The 24,973-nt window shown below is 36.0% G+C and overlaps 1 protein-coding gene across 10 annotated transcripts in view; it reads left to right on the top strand.

Annotated features, from left to right (window-relative positions):
• Window positions 1–24,973, top strand: part of R3HDM1 (R3H domain containing 1) — a 210,220-nt gene that overhangs the window by 129,153 nt on the left and 56,094 nt on the right. For 9 of the 10 annotated variants that reach the window (XM_032594401.1, XM_032594395.1, XM_032594394.1 and 6 more), the window contains 2 exons: window positions 764–1,054; window positions 8,191–8,314. In XM_032594401.1, the coding sequence (XP_032450292.1) occupies window positions 764–1,054; window positions 8,191–8,314 (415 nt within the window). The remainder of the gene's footprint in view (window positions 1–763; window positions 1,055–8,190; window positions 8,315–24,973) is intronic. The other variant, XM_032594397.1, reaches the window with a different exon arrangement.

Consider the following 24,973-nt stretch of genomic DNA (forward strand, 5'->3'; position numbering starts at 1 on the left):
GCTGTTGAGTGAGAGAAAACATTTGTCAGATGGCATGTACATTATAAACCTCTCTTGGCTGGACATGATTGCCTGCTCACCAAGTAGCAAAAGCAATAGGAAACTCATCTCGATTACATTTGTCAACATCTGACTTTAGGAAGAGACTGAAAAACCCTAGAGAAGAATAGAATTTATGGCCAAATTATTTTTGAGAGATTAGAAGACTGGGGTGGATTTTATGCATTTTTTTTTTCATTTGTGCTAGTATATTCAACAGGTGTGATAAGATAAACAGAAGTGCCTAGAACCAGAATCTTGCCTTTTAGGAAAAGGGGTAGAATAATTAGTACTGTGCCTTGTTAGTTACCCGGTCCTTGAAGTCCTTTGAGAAGATGTTAATTATATAATATAAGTATGTCCAGTTTTCACTTCACACATCCTTATGTGTCTTTAATCATCATTTAAATAAGTGTCTTTTCATTTTTTTGTGTGAAATGTTTTTACTCCCTACTCTTCTGCATGCTTTGCAATCCATTAGATCTACTTTAAAAGTAATTTATTAATGACAGCATTATAATACTCCTACTTTCCTGCCTTAGAGTTCTAATTGTATTGAAGCTGTTCTATTAAATCAAATCTGTTATAGATACATGATACCCATACTACTGCAGTTCATCTTCAAATACATGAAGTTTTTGTTGTTTTTTTTTTTTTTTAGAAGTTTGGTTTACATGTGTATGGAAGGCTTACTGATTTCTGACCTTTCCCTTTTTTTTTTTAGCAGGACAACCTTGGGTCTCAGTTTAGCCACATGAGTCTTGCCCGCCAGCCATCTGCAGATGGTTCTGACCCTCATGCCACCATGTTCCAGTCCACTGTTGTTCTTCAGTCCCCACAGCAGTCTGGTTATATCATGACGGCAGCCCCTCCACCACCACCGCCACCACCACCTCCTCCCCCTCCTCTGCCACCTGGGCAGCCAGTCCCTTCTGCTGGCTATGCTGCCTCTGGCCATCCTGTCAGCCAGCCTGTGCTTCAGCAGCAGGGATATATTCAGCAACCCTCACCACAGGTACGTCGCTTTCTCACCTTTTAACCTTAGAGAGCTTACTTTTTATTTCACATGGAGAGAATCTGTGAGAATGTGTATATAAACAAAGCTGGCCATCATCTTCCCTTCTCAGCCACATAACTAGTAGATACTTCAGTTGGATAAAGTATGTCTCTTCTGAGTTTCCTTTTGACTGATAGATTTGTTTTAATTAGCTTACAAGAAACACAATAAGGTAGGTACACCATAAAAATAAACTGATGTGTTCAGGTCGGTTTAGGGAGAATTAACATCATAATACTATCAAAGCTTTCAATGCAGGAACATGTTATCTGTCTACATTTACATGAATATTCCTTAATTTTTCCCAACACTATTTTGTAGTTTTAATTATACAAGTACTGCATATATTTTATTAAATATATCTCTAAGTATGTAATGTTTTTTAATGATATTTTAAAGGAGATTATTTTAAAATTTCATTTTCTGTTCATCATTTGATAGTATGTAGAAATAAAGTTGATTTTTGTGCATTTACCTTAAATCCTGTGGACTTTCTAAATTTAATTATTCTAGTACTTTTTTACAGACTGCTTAGGATTTTCTATATTGAAGACCATTTCTACATATATTATCCTTTCCAATATATATGCCTTTTATTCCTCTTTCTTGCCTTATTGTATTGTCTATGAGCTCTGATGTTGAATATACACACAACATAACAGGGGCAAGTAAATTCCCTAGAATTCATTTATTAACTTAAGGCTAGGTTTTGAAAGTATATATTCTTCCTTGTCCCCAGTCTTAGGGGAAAGCATTCTGTCTTTCATCATTAACTGTGATATTATCTGTGGGGTTTTTGCCCTCTATGAGGTTGAGGAAATTCTCTTAGTTTGTTGAGAGTTTTTACCATGAATTGAGTGTTAAGTCTTATAAAATGTCTTTTTCTTTGTTGAAATGATCATGTGGGTTTTTTTCTCCACTTCACTCTCTTAATACAGTGAATTATTCTGACTGACTTCTGAATGTTAAGTTAGCCTTTTATTTCAGGAACATACTCCCACTTGGTCATGATATAACATCTTTATATATCACTGGATTCATTCGACTTTTCTTATGGATTTTTGCATGAATGTTCATAATGGATATGGGTCTATGGTTTGCTTATAATGTCTTTTTCAGGTTGTAGTATCAGGGTGGCACTGATACTGGCCTCAAAATGAATTAGATATTATTGCCTCCTCAATTTCCTAAAGCACTTTGTGTAGAACTCTTCTCTTCTTAAATGTTTGCTAGAATTCACTGATGCATCCATCTGGATCTGGAGTTATTTTGTGGAGAAGATTCTAAAATTACAAATTCAGTTTTTTAGTAGATACAGAGCTAATCCAATTTTCTATTTCTTTTTGGATCAGATTTCATAGTTTGTATAATTTAATTATATTGTGAAATTTATTGGCAAACAGTTGCTCATAATATCCACCTTATAATTTTAGTATCTTGAAGATCTTTAATGGTATCACCTATGTAATTCTTAATGTTGGTAATTTCATTCTTCTCTCTTCTTTGTGTCTTATTTACTTAAGAGATTTATCAATTCCATCGATGTTTTTAGAAAACCAATTTAGAGTTTCAGGGCACCTGGGTGGCTCAGTCAGTTAAGCGTTCTCTTGATTTCAGTTCAGGTCATGATCTCTTTCCAGCTCAGGCATGCATATTCATATTCTCTCTCTCTCTCTCTCTCTCTCTCTCTCTCTCTCTCTCTTTCTCTTTCTCTTTCTCTCTCTCCCCCTCCCCCTCTCCCCCTCCTCCTCTTCCTCTCTCCCTCTCCCTCTCCCTCCCTCCCCACCTTCCTTAAACAATTAAAAAAATAAAAAAACCAATTTAGGGTTTCATTAATTTTATTATCCATTTTCTGTTTGAGCTACTTCTGCCTTTACCATTATTTTCTTCCTTCCACTTATTTTGCATTTATTTGCTCTTTTGTTTCTAGCTTTTTAAGGTGGAAGCATAGATCACTGATTTTTGATTGTTCTTCCTTTCTAAGTTTTTAATGTTATAAATTTCCCTCTAAAGCACCATTTTAGCTGCAATTCATAAAACTGGATATGTTGTGTTTTTGTTATTTCATTCAAAATCTCTCTCTCTTTTTTGTATGTGACTTTTTTGACCCATGATTTGTCTAGAAGTGTGTTATTTAATGTCCAAATATTTGGGGCTTTCTAAATACCTTACTGTTTTGATTTCTGTTTTAATTTCATGTGGTCAGAGAACCTAGTCTAAGATTTGTTTTGGAATCTCTTGAGTCTTTTTTTATTTCCCAGTATGTAGTCTTTTGGGGGCAAGATGCATGTGCACTTGAAAGCATTTGTATTCTTTCATTTTAGTGTTTATGATTTTTTTGGTTTGTTTTGAGGTAAAGTTCATATAATATAAAATTAACTATTTTAAAGTGAACACTTCACTGACATTTAGTGCATATACAGTGTTTTGCAACTATCACCTCTCTAGTTCCAAAACATTTTTATTTTCATCACCCCAAAAGAAAACTCTGTATTCATTAAGCAGTTATTACCCATTTGCCCTATCCCCCAGCCCTTGGAACCACCAATCTGCATTCTGTCTCTAAGGATTTACCTATTCATATTAATGGAATCATGCCATATTGTTACCTTTTGTGTCTGGCTTTTTTAACTTAACACAGTGTTTGAGGGTTAATCCATGTTGTAGCATGTATCAGTACCTCATTCCTTCTTAGGTCTGGATAATATGCCATTGTTTGTATATACCACCGTTTGTTCATTTTTCAACCATTAGTGGGTTTGGGATGTTTCTACCCTTTGCACATTGTGAATAGTGCTGTTATGAACATGGAGGTACATGTATTTGTTCAAGTATCTGTTCTCATTTATTTGGGTATATACCTAGGAATAAAATTGCTGAATTATATGGTAATTCTGTGTTTAATTTTTTGAGGAATCACCAGGCTTTCTATGGTGTCATTTTATATTCCTATCTGCAGTGTATTGAGGTTCCAGTTTTTCCACATTTTGGCAGTAACACTTATTATTTACCTTTTTAAAAATTATTATTATCCTAGCCATCCTTTGGGTGTGAAATAGGTATCTCATTGTGGTTTTGACTTGTATTTCCCTAATGATTGGTTAATCATTTGTTCATATGCTTGTTGGCCATTATCTGTCTCCTTTGGAGAAATGTCTGTTGTAAGTCCTTTGCCATTTTTTTCAGGAGATTGTCTTTTTGTTGAGTTGTGAGAGTTCCTTATATAGTCTGTATACTAGACCCTTATCAGGTGTGTGATTTGCAAAGATTTTCACCATTCTTTAGTTGCCCTTTGACTTTTTGATAACGTCCTTAATTAGTCATCAAAACTTTAATTTTGATGAAATCCACTTTATCCTTTTTTTTTTTTTTTTTTTTCATTTTACTGCTGATACTTTTAGTATCATATCTAAGAATCCATTGCCAAATCCAAGGTCATGAAGATTTTATCCCTGTTTTCTTTTAAGAGTTTCATGGTCTCGGGCACCTGAGTGGCTCAGTGGGTTTAGTTTCGAGTTCAGCTCAGGCCATGATCTCACACTTTGTGAGTTTGAGTCCTGTGTCAGGCTTTCTGCTGTCACTGTCAGAGCCTGCCTTGGATCCTCTGTCCCCATCTCTCCCTCTCCCCTGCTCACACACACACTCTCTCTCTCTCTCTGTCTCTCAAAAATAAACATTAAAAAAAAAAAAAGTTTTATGGTCTTTAGCTCCAATAGGTAGATCTTTTATCCATTAGAGTTAATTTTTGCGTATGATAATGAGGTGTAAGAGTCCCAACGTCATTCTTTTGTTTGTATTTATTTGTTCTGGTATCATTTATTGAAGACCCTATTCTTTTCCCATTGAATGGTGTTGATACTCTGGTTTATTGGTATCAAATAAACTCTTTTGCTATTCTGTGTTTCTACCTTTATGCCAGTACTGCACTATTTTATTACTATACCTTTGTGGTAAGTTTTAAAATCAGGAAATGTGAGTCCTCCAACTTTCTTCTTCTTTCTTTCTTTTTTTTTTTTTTTAAGAGACAGAGCAAGCGGGGGAGGGGCAGAGAGGGAGAGAAAGAACCCCAAGCAGGCTTCCTGCTGTCAACGCGAAGCCGGATGCAGGGCCTGAATTCACAAACCGCTAGATCATGACCTGAGCCAAAACCGAGAGTTGGACATTTAACCAACTGAGCCACCAAGGCACCCCAACTTTGTCCTTTTTTAAGATTGCTTTGGCTACTGAGCTATGTGGCTTATGGTTCCATATAAATATGATGTTTGGCTTTTTCACTTCTGCAAAAGACACCATTGGAATTTTGATAGAGATTGCATTGAATCTGTGGATTGCTTTGGATATTATTGTAGCTTAATACTAAATCTTCCAATCTTAATGAACATGGGGTATCTTTCCATTAATTTAGCTTGTCTTAATCTCTTCATTTTTTTACTTTTTTTTTTTTTTTTTGCATTTATTATTCTCTAAGTATCAGTTGAGTCAGTGTTGTTGGTTAGATTCTTTTAGATCTTTTGTCCAGTTCTGTCAATAAGTGATAGTGGTTGGGGTACCTGGGCGGCTCAGTCAGTTAAGTGTCTGACTTTGGCGCCCTGCATGGGGCTCTGTGCTGACAGCTCAGAGCCTGGAGCCTGCTTCAGATTCTGTGTGTCTCTCTCTCTCTGACCTCCCCCACTCACACTCTGTCTGTGTCTCTGTCTCTCAAAAACAAATGAACATTAAAAAAAAATTTTTTTTTAATTAAGTGATAGTGGATTGGTCTATGTCTCCCTTAAATTCTGCCAGTTTTGTATAGTGTTGGAACCTATAGTAAGCAATGAAATGTTTTTCTCTCTTAAAACCTATTTTATCTGACAAATCTAGTGACTTCAGCATTCTGTTGATGAGCATTTAAATGGTATCTTTTTTTATGTTATTTGCACGCTCGATTTTTTTTTTTAATTTTTTTAATGTTTATTTTTGAGAGGCAGAGAGACTGAGCACAAGCAGGGGAGGAACAGAGAGAGATGGAGACACAGAATCCAAAGCAGGCTCCAGGCTCTGAGCTGTCAGCCCAGAGCCCAATCTGGGGCTCGAATTCATGAACTGTGAGATCATGACCTGAGCCGAAATGGGACGCTCAACTGACTGAGCCACCTAGGCACCCTTGAATGCTCAGTATTTAAAGTCTATCTTTTGCATATAGTGTATAGTTCATCTTTTCTGTCCTATCCAGTCTCATTGGAGTGTCTGGTCCTTTTATCTTTAGTATGTCTATTGACATGGCTAAATGCAGGGATACCACAATGCTATTTGTTTTCCATTTGTTTTATCTCTGTTTTATTCCTATATCCTTCCTTTCCTGCCTTTTGTATTATTTGAATTCTTTTAGTATTACATTTGATTTTTCCTTTGTCCTTTTTTTTCTTTTGCCTTAAACAATGTCTTTTTTTTAAGTTTATATACTTATTTTGAGAGAGAGAGCGTGCGCGTATGCCTGCACGTTCACTCATACAAGCAGGGTAGGGGCAGAAAGAGAGGGAGAATCCCAAGCAGGATCCACTCTTTTAGTACAGAGCCTGACACGGGCTCACACTCACAAAACCACGAGATCGTGACCTGAGCTGAAATCAAGAGTCAGGTGCTTAACCAACTGAGTCACCCAGGCACCCCAATGATATCCTTTTTAATTACGGGGGAGAAAAGAATATACTGTTATTTATATACATACATATACTGAAAAGTATAATAATGGATTAAGATCTGAAATCAGGAAAACCTATTGTTTGCTGATACCTCCAGGAACAGTTAAGGGACCACATGTGTATTGTATCTAATGTTTCAGAATCAGAAGAATGTTACAGTAAATTTAGGAGATTCTTGGCTTATAACTGATATAGAAATTATGTACTCCAGCTGGTTTCCAGATGAAATGAGCATTCTTTAAGATGTCTACAGGTGTCTCTTTGAGAAGTAATCCAATTGGAAGAGCAGAACCTGAAAGAGCTTATGAAGCTACTAAAGTTAATTTACCACATATTTCTACATCACTGAATTAATTGTTTATTCCTTATTCCAAACTAGGTCAGATTAAGAGAAATGCACAACTAGTATAAATAGCTCCAGAAGGAGGTGCACCTAGTTGGCTCAGTTGGTTAAGTGTCCACCTTTGGCTCAGGTCGTGATCTTATGGTTCATGGGTTCAAGCCGCCCATCAGGCTCTGTGCTGACAGCTCAGAGCCTGGAGCCTGCTTTGGATTCTGTGTCTCCCTCTCTCTCTCTGCCCCTTCCCTGTCTGCATGCACATGCTCTCTCTCTTTCTCTCTCTCCCAAAAATAAATAAAGATTAAAAAAAAAATTTTAAATAGCACCAGAAGTAAATATAATCAAGCTAGTCTTACTGTTTTTACCCCCAGCTTTATTAAGGTATAATTGACAAATGGGATTTGTATTTGCATTTTAATTTACATTAGAAATATGAGAAAAATTAAAAAATGGAACCAGCGCAACTGTGTATTAGTGTGGGAATAGATAAACTGACTATACAATGATTGCAGTTCATATATCAAATTGGATGAGCTAGCAGTATATATGTTTCAACCAAGAGAAGTCTCAAAAAAGAATGTTAATTGCAAAATAATTTGCATGGAGTTGTATATAGTACAGTACTATAATGTAAATTTTTTAGATCCTCAACAATTTTCTGTATGGATAACAGATATACATATATAGTAGAGGTTCCAAAACATTTATAACAAAGATACACACCAACTATGGGATAATGGTTTTTCTGTTGAATATAGGACAAAAGAATGCTAGAGTAAGCCTTTAGCTATTTTAATAGTGTTTGGTTTTATAAAAGAGAGAGAGAAATCGGAAACAAATATGGCCAAAAAATTTAAACCTACTAAATGTAATTGCCAGGTATATTGGTAGGTGTCTTTTGTTTTGTATCCTGTATGCTTGAAATTTTTAAAAATTTTTTCACATAAATGTAAAGCTAAGAAAATGTATTTTTGGGTAGTAATAGAATTATTACTCATTACATTCTGTTGTTCCTCAGAGAAAACATTTCTTTGCAAGTGAAACTGATTTTTCTTCCTCAACACTTATCCTAGATGCCAGCCTGTTACTGTGCTCCAGGCCACTATCACTCTGGTCAACCTCAGTATCGCCCAATCCCTTCTGTCCATTACAATTCACATCTAAACCAACCACTGCCACAGCCTGCACAGCAGACAGGTGAGTAATATTTCTGAGGCTGTGATTTCTTAGCGATGGATATTGCTTTTTTCATTCTGCTTTATTTCAGTGTTACTATTATGATGTTAACCACACTCCATCTATCAAGGGTCTCAGACATGGGTATATGAATATGCAAACCAGTGAGATTAAGAGTGGGTCACGTCAGGTTTATATGCTGACGTGTACAGAACCACAAACCATAATGTGAAGACTGTACCATGCCAAGCAAAGTGGTGAGCAGCTTCCTGTTACTCACTGCCATTGTAGTGAAGCCTCCTTTGCAGCCTGATAATCCACCTCTATTAACAACAAAAGACAGACACGGCAAGCTAAGATACCTCCTAACAGCTAACTAGAAGCAAGAATCAAAGTGACCTAACTGTGAGAATCTAGCCTGGTGAAAATATTTTGATGTCTTGGACTCACTGTGCCTTTAAAAGGAATGATGTTCTAAAACATCTTTTTTGTGTTTTGTTTTTCAGTATGCCGGTTATATAGTGAAAGATATTTTTAAACCAAATGCAATCTAATACTAAGAATATCAAATATATTAAAACTGAAAAGATCCTTTTCCTTTTGCCCCTCAAATTTTCTTTAAGCTTTCTGTGAAAACAACTGTGACTTCAGTATAAAAAACTATCTTTACTGAATTCATTTCTTTCTGTGCTTCCCACCTAGATTTGTGATTCTGCCCCAGATGTGTAATAAGGTACTTTTTAGCCTTTCATCACTCTAGTGTAGAAGTGTTATGTTTCTTGGCATCTTTGAGACTGTATTAGCTGGTTGTCACTGTTGGAGGCTCTCAGGCTACATCAGCGTGACTCACTGAGGCCACATAACCCTCTGCTTAGGCAGTTTCTTGCTCTTGATATTATGTGCCACTCTTGAGGGGAGCCGCAGTTTTAGGAGAAGGACGCCTACACAGGGCAATCTGATGAGAATTGTCTGTGCTTCTCCTCATTCATGCACTCTTCAGTGATCATTGTGACTCACCAACTTCCTTAACCAGATAAGATTGTTACTTATCATTCCTGTGGGAGAGCTGCCAGGTTTTTAATCCTTTGCTCCTAGGAGTTGTCTTAGACTTAGTGTTAGGTCTTTCCTTTTTTGTTTTACTAGCCCTGTATTGTATGTGTGACAAATGTTCTTCCGAAGGATGTTGAATGCAAGCATTGGTCATTTTAGCCAACTTCTGTCTTAATTATGACTCTGTTTAATTCAAGTTTTCCTGAAGTTTATAGTACAATCCACTTCAAATAATATAAACTAATACATGCCCTAATTTTGAAAGTCATCAAAAGTTATTCTTTATAGATGGGAGCATTCATCGTGACACCATTCATTCGTTAGTTTTAAATACATTGTTGTTCTAATGGAAATTATTTTGTGAGTTTTCCTGGGCTACAGTGACTAACTTTTCATATTGTTTCTCTTTTGATTCTTTTCTTCCAAAATTATAATACAGATTACAGCTAATGTCATAACAAAAAAGAAATTTACCTTCAGTCTCCGCATTCCAATATCTTGTGTGTGACTAATTCGTTTCATACAGCCTATTAATGAGGCATGCAAAGATCCTTTACTCCATGTTTATATGAATTTACAAGTTTCGTTCTTTTCCATGGCTAAATTTTTATTCTTCTCCATTGTCAAACTGCCTACAGAATTGAAACTTTTAATCACAGGTTGGACCAATGTGCTTTTACAAATGCATCTCAGGAAAAATATTCCCACTAAATGGAGAACAGCTGAATATGCCACTCCTCACAATTGAGGGCCAAAATATCTATGTGACAGACAGTACGTGTTTTATAATCAGTGATATTTTCATTGTGGATTTTTCCTAATGCTAGTTAAGGTGAGAAGGAGGGAAACAGAGTACATCTGTATAGTACAGGCACAGAAAAACAGTTTTTGTGAACAATTTTTAAATATTGTGTTTGACTCTTAAAGTTACCATAATGTAACATGTTATAGAATCTGTTCTTCCAATTATTTTATGTACTATCATCTCAGTTTATACCTTAAGTTAGTTGAATATCATTCAGTTTGAAGAAAAAAAGAGAAATCCTCAAATCATCCTTATCTGAAAGGGAAGGAAATTTGTTATGCTAATAAGTACAAGAACAAATCCCTCTTTAAAGAGAAGTTCAGTAGTGCCAGTGGCAAGTATTGTGTTGGTAATTATATCCTTTTTGTGGAATTAGTGGGATTTGAACTACTAAAAAACTCAAAATCGAAAGATTTTTTTTGTAGTTAGTTAATGGTTATTTTTTGTTAAAGCTTACAGAAAAGTGTGCATGTATGTTTGTGTGTGTCCTAATAGAAAAGTAAAATGCATTGGGAAATGAACAAGGCAATTTTTTCTGTGTTTTTTTAACAAATTTATAGCAATTTATGTCTCAGTAATCAACATTTTTTTATATACACATTATACTTTCTGGATTTCATTCTTTTATTCTTTTCCTTATATTTCCCTATGTATATTCCACCATCCCATTCTGATTAAAATTGGAAATAATTTATTACATCTCTTACCTTTTTGTTTCTTGCCAAACAACATTTAGTCAAGCAGCATATTATTTTCTTGTATTACATAAAAGGGTAAAACTATTCAACCAAATAATGAAAACATTAATAAATTAGTAACAGTTTTTCTTCACTGGAGCACAATAAATAAGTAATTTTTAAATTAAATATTCATAAACCAGGGGATATGGCAAGAAAAAATGTAAAACTTTCTGCTCTTTTCCCTTTTGGGGGCAGGAAGGTGGTTGGGGAGATATCTCAAGGATAAAATGCTTTGGTCTTCCATCCATGGGAGTGCCAGAGGTCCACAATAGTTGTTAATCTCCTTAACAACAAACCTCCCATCTATTATGAGACTTGAATTGAAAATAGTACTATCATTATTGTTGGGGAATGAATATATATATATCTTGTGTTATGAATCTGAAACTGTCACGGTCATTCAAAACAAGGTTAAGTCAACCCCAAGCAGCAGAAGCAGAAGAAATTCTGGCTACATAAGGCATTTCACACAGTGCATTGTATAGTATGAAAGAAAACAAAATAGGAATAAAATCCTGTTAGCCTCATCATTTTTAACTGGTATTAGGTCTATCACTTAAAGCTTCTGGGTTTCATTTTACTTACTGGCAAACTAAGGGAGTTTTGCTGTATTGTCTGTTGAAGCCTCTGTGAACTCTAAAATTCCATGATACTGTGTTTCTAGCTTATGTGAGTCATTTCTAGTTGAGGAAGGTGAAATATTGGAGGATTGGTTTGTAGTAGCTTAGTGTCTTACTGTCAAAAACTGGAGTCACACAAGCAACTATTTCAAAAGAAATGGTTACTTGCCAGTTGTAATAATAAAGATTCATTATCTTAACTCTTTATCTAAAGTTTACAGTTTGAGTACTATAAAGTATACTGCATATAAGGAACTTGATATAAAGAAACTGTTCCTGCACATAGTAGTTACAGCAAAGATTTTGGGTTTATGGATCCCTGGCTGTTTTCTGTGTAGCTGCTTTCATTCTTATGACTCATTTGAAAAGTTTGCAGCTTTACCATATATGTTTAATATTTTGCAATAATTGGCCTTGTTCCTGAGCTGTTGGATTCGGGGCCGTAGCACTGTCTGAGAGGTTTACATTTCTCACAGTGAACCGGTCTCTTTTTCAGCTGCTTCCTGGCTTCTTTTTACTCAGGTTTCCACTGCTCTTTTCTTTTTTCTTTTTTTAATGCTGTATTAAGGTATTAATATTTGCTTATATTTTCCATTATGCCTTTTAATCATGCATCATACTTAGAAATAGGGATTTAAATTTAAATGACAACCTTGACTTAATGTAATTTACTTTTTAAAAATTTGTGAAAGCTATTGCTTTAATTTCTTTTCCAAAGCAGATTTGAATGGCAGATTCAGTTTGCTTTATAGCTTTTCTTAAAAGGCTAATGTCTTGAGCATGCCAAACTCATTAGCAATAGTCGAGTACATCTCTTTCTCTACTGCTACATAACTTTTAAGGAATATTAGTGTGCATTAATGCATGCCATCTAATGGACCTAAGACACCTAAAAGCATCTAAAACTACATATGGGTGCTGACCAGGGATATAATTCAATTTTTTTCCAAACTGTGATATCGCATGCATGTGGAAAACAGAATAACTCTGTAAAATGAAATGTCATTTTAGTTTTGCAGCCAGTTGATAAATTCAAAGAATATCAATGCATTATATTGTCAGTGTTAGCTTTTCAAGTAACGCAGAACCATGTGGTTTCAATTAAGCTTCATTACCAGTAGACTATGGTAGGGTCCTGATGAACCACACCATAGAAGGAACATTTTAGGATAAACAGTCTGTAACATGCAGAGAATATTGGCAGCATTGCAGAGTACAGATTTAAAAGTAACTTGGTGTAAAAAGCAGGCAAGGAAGAAATGGACATATTGGATAAGCACAGGAGGGCTGATATTAACAAGGGATTTCTCTGTGTAAAATAGGGACTTTGGTACAAAGTTAGTTTCTTTTTTGGCATCTTTTGACTCACATAATAGGAATTTTATATATTGTTACTTTTTGATGGCCCTGGTTATCCTTGTTTTTTCATTGATTCTATGAGCATTTCTTAGTATTGTGTGACCAACACAGATTCAGACAATTGTATAATACCTACAAATCCACCTATTTCCCTTTTCCCTTCTCCATTACCCTGCCGCCACTGAAATCTGGAGCCAAAAGTATCTGGTAAGTACCCATAGATTTCCTTGAGTTGTACAGACTCTTTCATAGGATCGTCATTTAAATAGCCATGAGCTATAACCTATGGGGCTGTTTTTATTAGATTCTTTTTTATGTGTTCGTATTTGTGTTTATTTAATCACAGAAATAGTGGAGCAGAAGGTGGTAGAGGAAAAAGAATAGTGAAGGTGTGCTGGCAATTGTGTCTTCTTCTAAATTCACCTAAGAGGCTTTCATTTGAAGACCCACCAACCAAGCGTAAGACAGACCAAGATCACAAACTTGAGGTTTTGATGATTTGGAAACAGTTCATCTAAATTATATTGTGGATATCTAGTTACAGATTAGAGTTGGCAAAATGGCTTATCAAAAAAAAAAAAAAAAAAACCTAAATCTACTCTCACAGTGCTTCTGCCGTATGGGGTTATTAGTCTTGAAAAACTTAAGTGAGATGACCTTAGATTTAGGGCTATTGTGAATAACCAGTTCTTCGGTTCTTTTTATTATCTTTCCCATTATGTCTGATTCATATTACTAAGAATGCTTTCCTTTAACGCAAATACTGTTCACGTCACCTGCACAAAATAAAACTAGCCTGTTAAAGCCTGTGCAATACTTTTCTGCTGAGCACTGTGTTTCCTTCTTGCTCTCTTCTCTGTTGAAGTGAAAGAGAGTTAAAAATAGAATATTCTTTGGAGCCCTCCAGGGAAGTGCCTAAGCCATCAATTTATATTGTCCTAGTTCTCTTTGCTTGCAAAATTGATTGTGCTTTCCTCTGAAAGTGCTGGAAGAAATGGGATAATATTGCAGCAGTGCAGTCCTTTAACAAAGGAGAATGACAGTGTTAAATAACACCTATGTTGAGATCTGGTTGTTTATTCTGTTGTTGGTTATCACTTATATTGGCATTGCTTGCTTTACAAAATACATGCTTTCCCACAATATTGACACAAATTTCTATAGATGATATATAGATCCTGTTTTCCTCTGACTTCCACGTTAAACATAGAAAAATCACAGGAAAAATTTTTTTTTAATTTTTGATACATTGAAACACTTTTTATTAAAGAATAATTTAGGTGTAGCCAAGTTGGTGATATATTGAGTGTTAGAATACTAGAAACACTCTTCTCTTAGACTTTTTTTTTTTCTTCCAAGGTTTTAAGTTACAGCTAGTTAATATACAGTGCAATATTAGTTTCAGGTGTAGATTTTAGTGATTCGCTACTTACATCCAACACTCAGTGCTCATCACAACCAGAGCCCTCCTTAATACCCATTACCTATTTTTTTAAGTTTATTTATTTATCTCTACATCTAATGTGGGACTTAAACTCATGATGCCAAGATCAAGAATCTCGTGTTCTTCCTACTGAGCCAGCTGTGTGCCCCTACCCATCACCTGTTTAACCCATCTCCCCTACCACCTCCCCTCCAGTAACCTAATGGTACTTTTCATTCTCAAAGAAGCTACTTCCTCTTTCCCAGTCTTCAATTTTCTCCCTCTTTTCAAGATCATTGCATTTTTTTCCTCATACTTGACAGTCTTCAAACTATATACTATTGAAACTATCAGAACTATGTCCTTTCCCTTCCTTTTGTCTGAATAATTAGATGATGAACCTAAACCACAGTGCCACTTCTCTACTAAGTGCCACTCTGTAACTGTTGATGCTCAGCAGCCTGAGATTCCTTTGTTTAAACACAAGTTCAGAGGAATTTGTGAGCAACTTGAACAGTTCTTTTAGATGTAAATTTTATTTACCAAGTGTGCATAAAGTGAGGCATACCTGTGATTAGATGATTCTTTATGTTATATTGCTAATAAAATAGTAATGATTTTGTCTTGCATAGGCAATGGTAACATTCTTTAATTTGATTAGTAGAATGATGTGGATTTTTGTTTATTTGTTTTCTGTGCTTTCCAACTGACTATGTCTAGTTTTCCTTGTGGTTGTAGTAACTTCATCCATCATAGATCCCATGGTCTTTGGCCATCCATAAAGTCAAGTCATCTTTTTGCAACTTCTGATTTCCTCGTCTTTAGAGAGTATACTCAAGGATTTTATACAACCAGCTGCCAGGTTGTGGTTTGTGGTTTGTCATTACTGGAATGAATGGTCAAACATCTCACTGTGACTTCTAGAAAAACCTTCAGGGACCTGTCCAGATTACCAGTACAATCCCCCTCCTTTTAACATGAAATGTTAAATGATGCCCCCCCCCCCCCCCCCCCCCCGCCTTTTTTTTTAAGTGATGCTAGACTTCAGTTCCTCAGGTCCTGGCAACTTCCTATCCAGTGTGGTTCACACCTGCTAGCTTTTCCTACCTCAAATATAAAAATGAATGTAAAGCTACTGAGTGTATAGAAGAGAATCATTGCTTCACAATAACTTAAGACTTCACCCATGATACAGCACATGCCTCTTTGTACACAGGTGTCCGAAGTTAGAGCTCCCTTTGCCCCACTGGGTGTAAAGTCTGGGTGTAAAGTCTGGCAGAGAAGAGCCAGATTATGAAATTTCTACTAAAAAAATCTTAAGTGGCTTCATCTGGGATATGGGAACAGAGTAGTACATTTTGAGCAAAGTCAGCCTTTGAAGCAAAATAGCAAAGCTAAACCCCAACAAGGAATATTGAAGACTGGCCTGAAAAATACTCAGGTTGAGAGACACAAACCAAGGGACATGAGCCTGAAATATTTGAGCCTCCTTTTCCTCTTCTCAACTGTTTCTTATATGTGTGGGATCTAATTATAATAAGGGAAGGAAGTGTTATCTTGAAATATAAGAGGTCACAAACCACACCCCTTGAGAGTAATGGGCAAAACAAGTGAAGGAGACCCCCTCCCAGGGGAGAGGACATTATGGGCTGATTGTATAAACTCTTTAAGATATGGTCTTTTTTAACCCCAAGTTCCTATAACTGCCATCTGGACTAACTGTTCAACAACTTTTCACTCTGATTCCTGTTTTGGATAACCACATTTATACTTAAAAATAATCTTCAATTCAAATGAAAAAGTCCTAGTTAATTGACTATTTGCAATCATTCTTTTTTTTCCTATAATTAAATTTATCTTGAGACTTAAGTATCTTAACCTATAGTAAAAGTCTTCATTAACCAAAATTCTCAGAAAATGGAAGGAGCCTAGGTGTTCAGTGTTCTGCTTATTGTAATACTCTATCTCAGCGTTTGTCCCTGAGAAAAGGAAAGTTTAGAATCAGAATAGTATGTGCAAACCCCATTTGGCAAGATGTGAACCTCTCTGTGCCTTTGTTTCTTCATCTAAAAAAATAAGGGTAATAATTATACCTATTCATGAGATTGTGAGCACTAAATGAGTTAGCAAGTATAAAGTACTTAGAACAGTGCCCAAAACCTAATAAATGTCATGTCAGTGTTAGCTACTGATGTTACTTTGTGGTGTCATCCAAAAAAATGACAATTATGCAGTATTCTAAATGAAGAGGCATAGGAATTTTGGGCTAAATTTGTGTTTGGTCTGAATTTCAGAATGGCCATGGGAAACTAACATAGTTTGTTCTGACATATTGAGGTCTTTTTGTTTTGTTGACTTCTTAACACATGCCTTTTCCTTAAAGTACGATAGAGAGTTCAGATCAGTTGATTTCTTTTCTAATCCTCTGATTGTTAACTTGAGGTCTAAGTGTCTTATAAGAACACTTACTTAGATACTTCCTTCCCATAGTTTTTTAGAAATTTCTGTTGACCTTATCCATAGCTATGGAAAAGCTTTTGAAACAGTATGTGCCATTTCTATATCTAATGTAAGTGGATATGTGTATTTATATCTGTGCACAGAAATAAGGCTACCTATACATACAAGTAAATGGTAATTATCTATGAATAGTTGTTTTATGAAAATGATGTTTTTCCATAGTGGCTTTTTCCTTTTTCGTATTTTCCAAATGTTCTACCATGAAAACCTATTGCATAATCAAATAAGGCTTTTTTTAGATATGTTTTAAGTGTGCAGATTTATTCAGAAATATTCAAATGAAACCTTCATTTCAAGCTTTACATATTAAATATAAACTAAAACACTTCTGTGTTCTTCCTTATCAAGTAAGCACCTTGAGGTTAATGACATGAAATCTGCATTTCAGCTGCAGTACAGTTTCTAAGGAGAGGATTAATGAGTGACCCATGAATTCGTGAATCCGCTGAGGTGATTTGTAATCACAGGGTCCGATTTCATTTTAATGAAATGGCAGTTAAATATGTTTAACCTTATTTTAAACGCATTACCTTAAAATTTAAGTTCAGCTTTTGCTTTCAGAGCCATTTGATAGATGTGGACAGTGAAAAACACTATTCTCAGTCAGCCTGTCAGCACACATAGTAAGCCTCTGGTTTCATGTAGAAGCATATATTATTTTGATTCTATTATGTTAAGAATATGTTTTCCTCTGTTGTCTATTCAGCAAGTATAAACATTGAGTGCCCATTTACTGGCTTAGCCGTGTGATAGCTGATATGGGTTTTCTTTGTTTTTAATACGGAAGAGTGTTAAAGTTTCTAACCTTATTAAAAAAGCACACCATTTTATTGTTTTTTAAGGCATGCACAAACAATGAGAGAACAATTAAAAAGAACAATTTTAGATATTACCTGTGGATTGTTTTTTTTTTTTTTTTTTAAGTATAATTAGCATTCAATGTTACTGGTGTTGGGTATGTAATATAATTCAACAATTCTGTTCATCAAAATACCTATACTCCTAATCCCCTTCACTTATTTCATCCATCCCAGGAGCCACCTCCCTCTCATAACCATGTATTTATTCTATTTAAGTCGTTTGTTTGTATTAACCTTTTTTCCTGTGTGTTCCTTTGTTTTGTTTCCTAAGTTCCATTAGGAAAATCATAATAGTATCTGTCTTTCTCTCACTGACTTATTTCACTTAGCATTATACCCTCTAGGTATATCCATGTTATAGCAAATAGCAAGATTTCATTATTTTTGTATGGCTGAGTAATATTCCATTGTGTATATATATGATCCCACATTTTCTTTATCCATTTATCAGTCATTGGACACTTGAATTTCCTCCATATCTTGGCTATTGTAAATAATTCAGCTGTAAACCTAGGGGTGCATATATCTTTTTGAATTAGTGTTTTCCTTTTCTTTGGGTAAGTAGTATAATTGCTGGATCATACGGTAATTCTGTTTTTAATTTTTTGAAGAAGCTCCATACCGTTTTCCACAGTCGCTGCACCAGTTAGCATTCCTCCCAACAGTGCACAAGGGTTCCTTTCTCTCTACATTCTCGTCAACGCTTATTATTTCCTGTGTTTTTGATTTTAGCCATTCTGACAGGTGTAAGGTGATATCTCATTGTGGTTTTGATTTGCATTTCCCCGATGATAAGTGATGATGAGCATCTTTTCATGTGTCTGTTGGCCGTCTGGATATCTTCTTTGGAGAAATGTCTGTTCACATCCTCTGCCATTTTTTAATTGGATTATTTGAGGGGGTTTGTTGTTGACTTGTATAAGTTCTTTATATATTTTGGGTATTAACTCCTTATCAGATATATCATTTGCAAATATCTTCTCCCACTCAGTAAGTTGCCTTGTTTCATTGATGGTTTCCTTTACTCTGCAGAAGATTTTTATTTTGGTGTAGTCCCAGTAGTTTAATTTTGCTATTGTTTGTCTTGCCCAAAGAGACATATCTAAAAAAATGTTTCTTTTTTTTTTTTTTTCAATTATTTTATTTTATTTTATTTCAGAGAAGGAGTGCAAGCACGAATAGGAGAGTGGCAGAATAGGAGAGAGAAACCCAGTCGGGCTCCATACTCAGCATAGAACCTGACATAGGGCTCAATCCCACAACCATGAGACCATGACCTGACCAGAATCAAGAATCAGACACTAAATCCACTTAACCACCCAGACACCCCTAAAAAAATGTTTCTAAGATCTGTATCAGAGAAGAAATTACTGCCTGTGGGAGTGATTGGCTGGCTCAGTAGAGCATGTGACTCTTGATCTTGGGATTATGAATTTGAGCCCCACGTTGAGGGTAATTTACTTTTTTAAAATAAATTTATTTTTTAAATAAATAATTTAAAAAATTATTTAAAAATGTTTTTAAATTTAATATTTAAAATTAATATTTAATATTTAAAATTTTAATATTTAAAAATAATTTAAAATAAATTTATTTAAAAAAATAAATTACTGCATACATATTTATTTTCCTAGGATTCTTATTTCAGGTCACACATTTAGGTCTCTAATTCATTTACAGTTTATTTTTATATGTGGTGTAAGAAAATGGTCCTGTTTCATTCTTTTGCATGTAGTTGCCCTGTTTTCCCAGGACCATTTGTTGAAGAGACTGTCTTTTTCTTATTGTATGTTCTTGTCTCTGTCATACATTAACTGACCATATAAATATGGGTTTATTTCTGGGCTTTCTATTGTGCTATTGATCCATGTGTCTGTTTTTGTGCCAGTACCATTCTGTTTTGATTACTACAAGTTTGTACTGTAGTTTGAAATCTAGGAATGTTCTGTTTCAAGATTGCTTTGGCTGTTTGGGGACTTTTGTGGTTCTATACACATTTTAGGATTTTTTTTGTTTTAGTTCTGTAAAGTATATTGGTATTTTGATAGAGATTGCATTAAAGCTATAGATTGCTTTAGGTAATATGGACATTTTAGCAATATTGGTTCTTCCAATCCATGAACATGGAATATCTTTTCATTTGTTTATGTCATCTTTGATTTCTTTCATTAATAGTAGTTTCATAGTACAAGACTTTCACCTTATTGATTAAGTTTACTCCTAGGTATTTTACCTTTTTGGTTGTAATTGTAAATGAGATTGTTTTCTCAGTTTCTCTTTCTGCTACTTCAGTATTGGTGGATAGTAATTAACAGATCTCTGTATATTTATTTTGTATCCTGTGACCTTACTAAATTCATTTATCAGTTCTAGTAGCTTTTTGGTGGAATTTCTATTTATAGTATCATGTCATCTGCAATAGTGATAATTTTACTTCATCCTTTCCAATTTGGATGCCTTTTATTTATTTTTCTTGTCTGACTGCTGGAGCTAGGGCTTCCAGTACTTTGTTGAATAAGACTGTTGAGTGGACATCCTTGTCTTGTGCCTGATCTTACAGGTAAAGCTATGTTCTTCACCATAGAGAATGATGTTATCTGTGGGTTTTTCATATATTGGCTTTATTGTGTCAGGGTATGTTCCCTCTAAACCTACTTTGTTGACGGTTTTTATCACGAATGGATGTTGTCTTTTGTCACATGTTTTTTCTGCATCTATTGAGCTGATGATGCGGTTTTTATTCTTTCTCTTATTAATGTGATGTATCGTATTGATTGATTTGCAAATACTGAACCACCCTTGCATCCCTGGAATAAATTTCACTCTACACTGGTGAATAATTTTCTTTTTATAGTATATTATTGGATTTGGTTTGCTGACATTTTGTTGAGAATTTTTGCATCTGTGTTCATCAGAGATAATGGCCCGTAGTTTTCTTTTTGTGTGTGGTGTATCTGGTTTTGGTATCAGAGTAGTTCGAGCTCATACAATGAACTTGGAAGCTTTCCTTCCTTTTCTGTTTTTTGGAATTGTTTGAGAAGAATAGGTATTAAATTTTCTTTAAATGTTTGAAAGAATTCCCCTTTGAAGCTATCTGGTCCTGGCCTTGTGTTTGGGGGGAGTTTTTTGATTACTGGTTCAATTTCATTGCTGGTAATCGGTATGTTCAAATTTTGTTTCTTCCTGATTCCATTTTAGAAGATTATATATTTCTAAGAATGTATCCATTTCTTCTAGATTGTCCAGTTTGTCACATATAGTTTTTATAATATAATCCTTTTAATTTCCATGGTTGTCAGTTATTATTTCTCCTCCTTCATTTCTGATTTTCTTTTAAATTTTTTTAATGTTTATTAATTTTTGAGAGAGAGACAAAGCACAAGCAGGGGAGAGGCAGAGAGAGAGACGGAGACACAGAATCCGAAGCAGGCTCCAGGCTCTGAGCTGTCAGTACAGGGACTGACCTGGGACTGCGAGATCATGACCTGAACCAAAGTCAACCACGGCCATTTAACCAACTGAGCCACCCAGGCGCCCACTTCATTTCTGATTTTATTTATTTAAGTCCTCTCACTCTCTTTCTCTCTCTCTCTCTCTCTCTCTCTCTCTCTCTCTCTCTCTCTCTCTCTCTTTTTAGTGAGTCTGGGTAAATCTTGTGTTGATCTGTTCAGAGAATCAGCTCCTGGTTTCATTGATCTATTCTTTTGTGTTTTTAGTATCTGTTTCATTATTTCTGCTCTGATCTTTATTATTTCCTTCCTTCTACTGACTTTGTGCCTTGTTCTTTTCCTAGCTCCTTTAGATGTAAAGTTAGATTGATAATTTGAAGTTTTTCTTGCTTTTGAGATAGACATGTATTGCTATAAATTTCCCTGTTAGAACAGCTTTTGCTGCATCCCAAATATTTTGGCCCATTGTGTTTTCATTTTCATCTGTCTCCATGTATTTTTTTAATTCCTCTTTGATTTCTTGGTTGAGCCATTTTAGTAGCATGTTATTTAGCCCCCATGTATTCATGTTTTCAAATCTTTTCTTGTGGTTGATTTCTAGTTTCATACCATTGTGGTCAGAAAAAATACATGACTGTTTTTTTTTAATTTATTGAAATTTGTTTTGTGGCATAACACATGATCTGTTCTGAAGACTGTCTCGTGCACTTGAATGTGTAAGCTCCTGTTTTTGGATAGAATGTCCTGAATATATCTGATAGGTCCATCTGATCCAGTGTGTCATTCAGAGCTCCTGCTTCCTTGTTTTCTATCTGGAGGATGTATCCATTGATGTAAATGGGGTATTACCATCCCCTACTGTTATTGTATTACTATCATTTCTTCTTTGATGTCTTTTAATTTTTTTTTTCAACGTTTATTTATTTTTGGGACAGAGAGAGACAGAGCATGAACGGGGGAGGAGCAGAGAGAGAGGGAGACACAGAATCGGAAACAGGCTCCAGGCTCTGAGCCATCAGCCCAGAGCCTGACGCGGGGCTCGAGCTCCCGGACCGCGAGATCGTGACCTGGCTGAAGTCGGACGCTTAACCGACTGCGCCACCCAGGCGCCCCTTCTTTGATGTCTTTTAATAGTTACTTTATATATGTAGGAATTTCAAAGTTAGGTACTTAAGTACTTATTATTGTTACAACCTCTTGTTGGATTGTTCCCTTTAGCATTACGCAGTGTCCTTCTTTGTTTCTTGTTACAATCTTCGTTTTAAAGACTGTTTTGTGCAATACGAGTTTCGCTACCCTAGCTTGCTTTTCACTTCCATTTTCACAGTACATTTATTTGTATTCCTTAACTTTCAGTCTGCATGTGTATTTAGGTCTGAAGTGAGTCACTTGTAGGCAGCATATTGATGGCTCTTGCTTTCTTATCCATGCATTCACCCTGTGTCTTTTGATTGGTGCCTTTAGTCTATTTACATTCAGAGTAGTTATTGATGGGTATATATTTACAGCCATTTTGTTATTTGTTTTATGGTTGTTTTTGTAAGTTCTTCTCTGTTCTGTGTTCCTTTCTTCTTTTGCTCTCCTCTTTTGTGGTTTGATGGCTTTCTTCAGTGAAATACTTAGATTCCTTTCTCTTTATTTTTTGTGTATCTATTACAGGTTTTTGTTTTGTGGTTACCATTAGTCTCACATATAATATACATATAGAAGTCTATATTACATTGATAGTTGATTTAAGTTTGAACCTATTGTAAAAGCAATAAATTTTTACTCCCCTCCACGTCACATTCTATGTATATGATGTCATATTTACATCCTTTTTTAACTTTTTTTTAAAGTTTATCTATTTTGAGAGAGAGCAGGAGAGGGGTAGAGAGAGGGAGAGAGAAAATCCCAGGCAGGCTCCATGCTTAGTGAGGAGGTCAACGCAGGGCTTGATCCCATGACCATGAGATCATGAGCTGAGGCTAAATCAAGATCTGGCCGCTTAACCAGCTGAGCCACCCAGGCACCCCTACTTCACATCCTTTTATTTTGTGGATCCCTTAACTGATTTTCATAGATATATTTATTTTACTGGTTTTGTGCTTTACCCTCAGTGATTAATCTACCACTTTGATTGTGTTTGTATTTACATATGAATTTTTTTTCTTTCATAATTTTGTTACTCCTGATTATGGCCTTTTCTTTCCACTCAAAGAATGTCCTTTAGGGGTGCCTGGATGGTTTAGTCAGTTAAGCATCTGACTCTTGATCTCACCTCAGGTCTTGATCTCAGGGTCATGAGTTCAGGTCCTGCATTGGACTCCACACTGGGGGTGGAGCCTCCTTAAAAAAATAAAATGGATTTCTCTCTTCTTGACACTACTTTCAATTACTAAGTGTCTTGGTGTGAACCTCGTTGGGTTTAATTTATTGGGGGCCTTCTGTGTCTTCTGAATCTGAATGTCTTGTTTCCTTCCTCAAATTCAAGAAGTTATCCGCTATTATTTCTTCAAATAAATTTTCTGCCTCCTTTTCTCTCTCATCTCTTTCTAGCATCCCAATACTGCAAATGTTACTACACCTGATGATGTCACTGAACAACCTTAAACTATTCTCATTTTTTATTATTTTTTCTTTTTGCTGTTCAGTTTGTTGCCTTTTCATTACCTGCCTTCCAAATCACTGATCTGTTTGTCTGTATCCTCTAATCTGCTAATTCTCTCTAGTATATTTTTCATTTCGGTTATTGAATTCTTCATCTGTTTCTTTTTTATATTTTCTCTTTGTTGAAATTCTCATTGAGTTTGTCCATTTTTTCTTTCTCAAGTCCAGTTAGTATCATTATGACCATTGCTTTGAGTTCTTTATCCTGACATATCGCTGATCTCAGGTTCATTTTGCCCTTTTGCTGCAGTTTTGTCCTTTCATTTGGGATGTATTCTTGTCTCCTCATTTTGTCTAACTCTCCACATTTGTTTCTGTGTACTAAGAAGGTCAACTCTGTCTACTGATCTTGAAACTAGTGGCCTTAAGAAAAAGAGGTCCAGTGGTGCTCAGTAGCACAGTATCCCCTTTTTACCAGAACCAGGTGCTTCGTGGTGACTCCTCTGGGTTGCTTGTGCTCTGCTTTTGTGGCTGAGCCACTTTTGCCTTCAGTCCTCTTGGCTGTAATGGCCCACTTTGCATGTTGTAGGTAGGATTTGGTCCCTGTGCCGTTTAGGGCCCAGACTGGCCCAGGATCACTGTGGGCTTGTAGTTAGACAGTGTCAGTGGTCAGACCACAGGCCTGCCCTCAGCAGATCACCATACAGACCTGCATGTTGCATTCCCTGCCTTGTCCCCTGAGAGTCTTGTGTTGGTAGGCAGGGCCAGCAGCAGACCAGATGCCTGCCCCCACTTTGTCTGCCATGGCTGCAGGGCTCCAAAAATGGCGGGCTCTCTTCCTGTCCTGCCCCCTGAGAGCTTTTTATTGGTGCGTGTGGCTGGCAGTGAGATCAGATGTCTGCTCCTAGGCCATCTGCTGGGGCTGCAGTGGAACTCATTGTGCCTCTCATCCTTGTCCAGGCTGCTTGTAAAATGTGACACAGCAGGAGCCACTTAGGATTGTTATCTGTAGCATTTAAAACATCTGGAATAAGGCAAAGAACAAAATTAGAAGAAGATTAATGTGGGCTTCTTAGGAAAGATACTTTCTTTTAAAGTGTTTGATGGGGCGCCTGGGTGGCTCAGTCGGTTAAGCGTCTGACTTCGGCTCAGGTCATGATCTCGCAGTCCGTGGGTTTGAGCCCCATGTCGGGCTCTGTGCTGACAGCTCAGAGCCTGGAGCCTGTTTCAGATCCTGCATCTCCCTCTTTCTCTGACCCTCCCCT

The sequence above is a fragment of the Lynx canadensis genome, chromosome C1, assembly GCF_007474595.2.
Source record: "Lynx canadensis isolate LIC74 chromosome C1, mLynCan4.pri.v2, whole genome shotgun sequence".
Classification (NCBI taxonomy): domain Eukaryota; kingdom Metazoa; phylum Chordata; class Mammalia; order Carnivora; family Felidae; genus Lynx; species Lynx canadensis.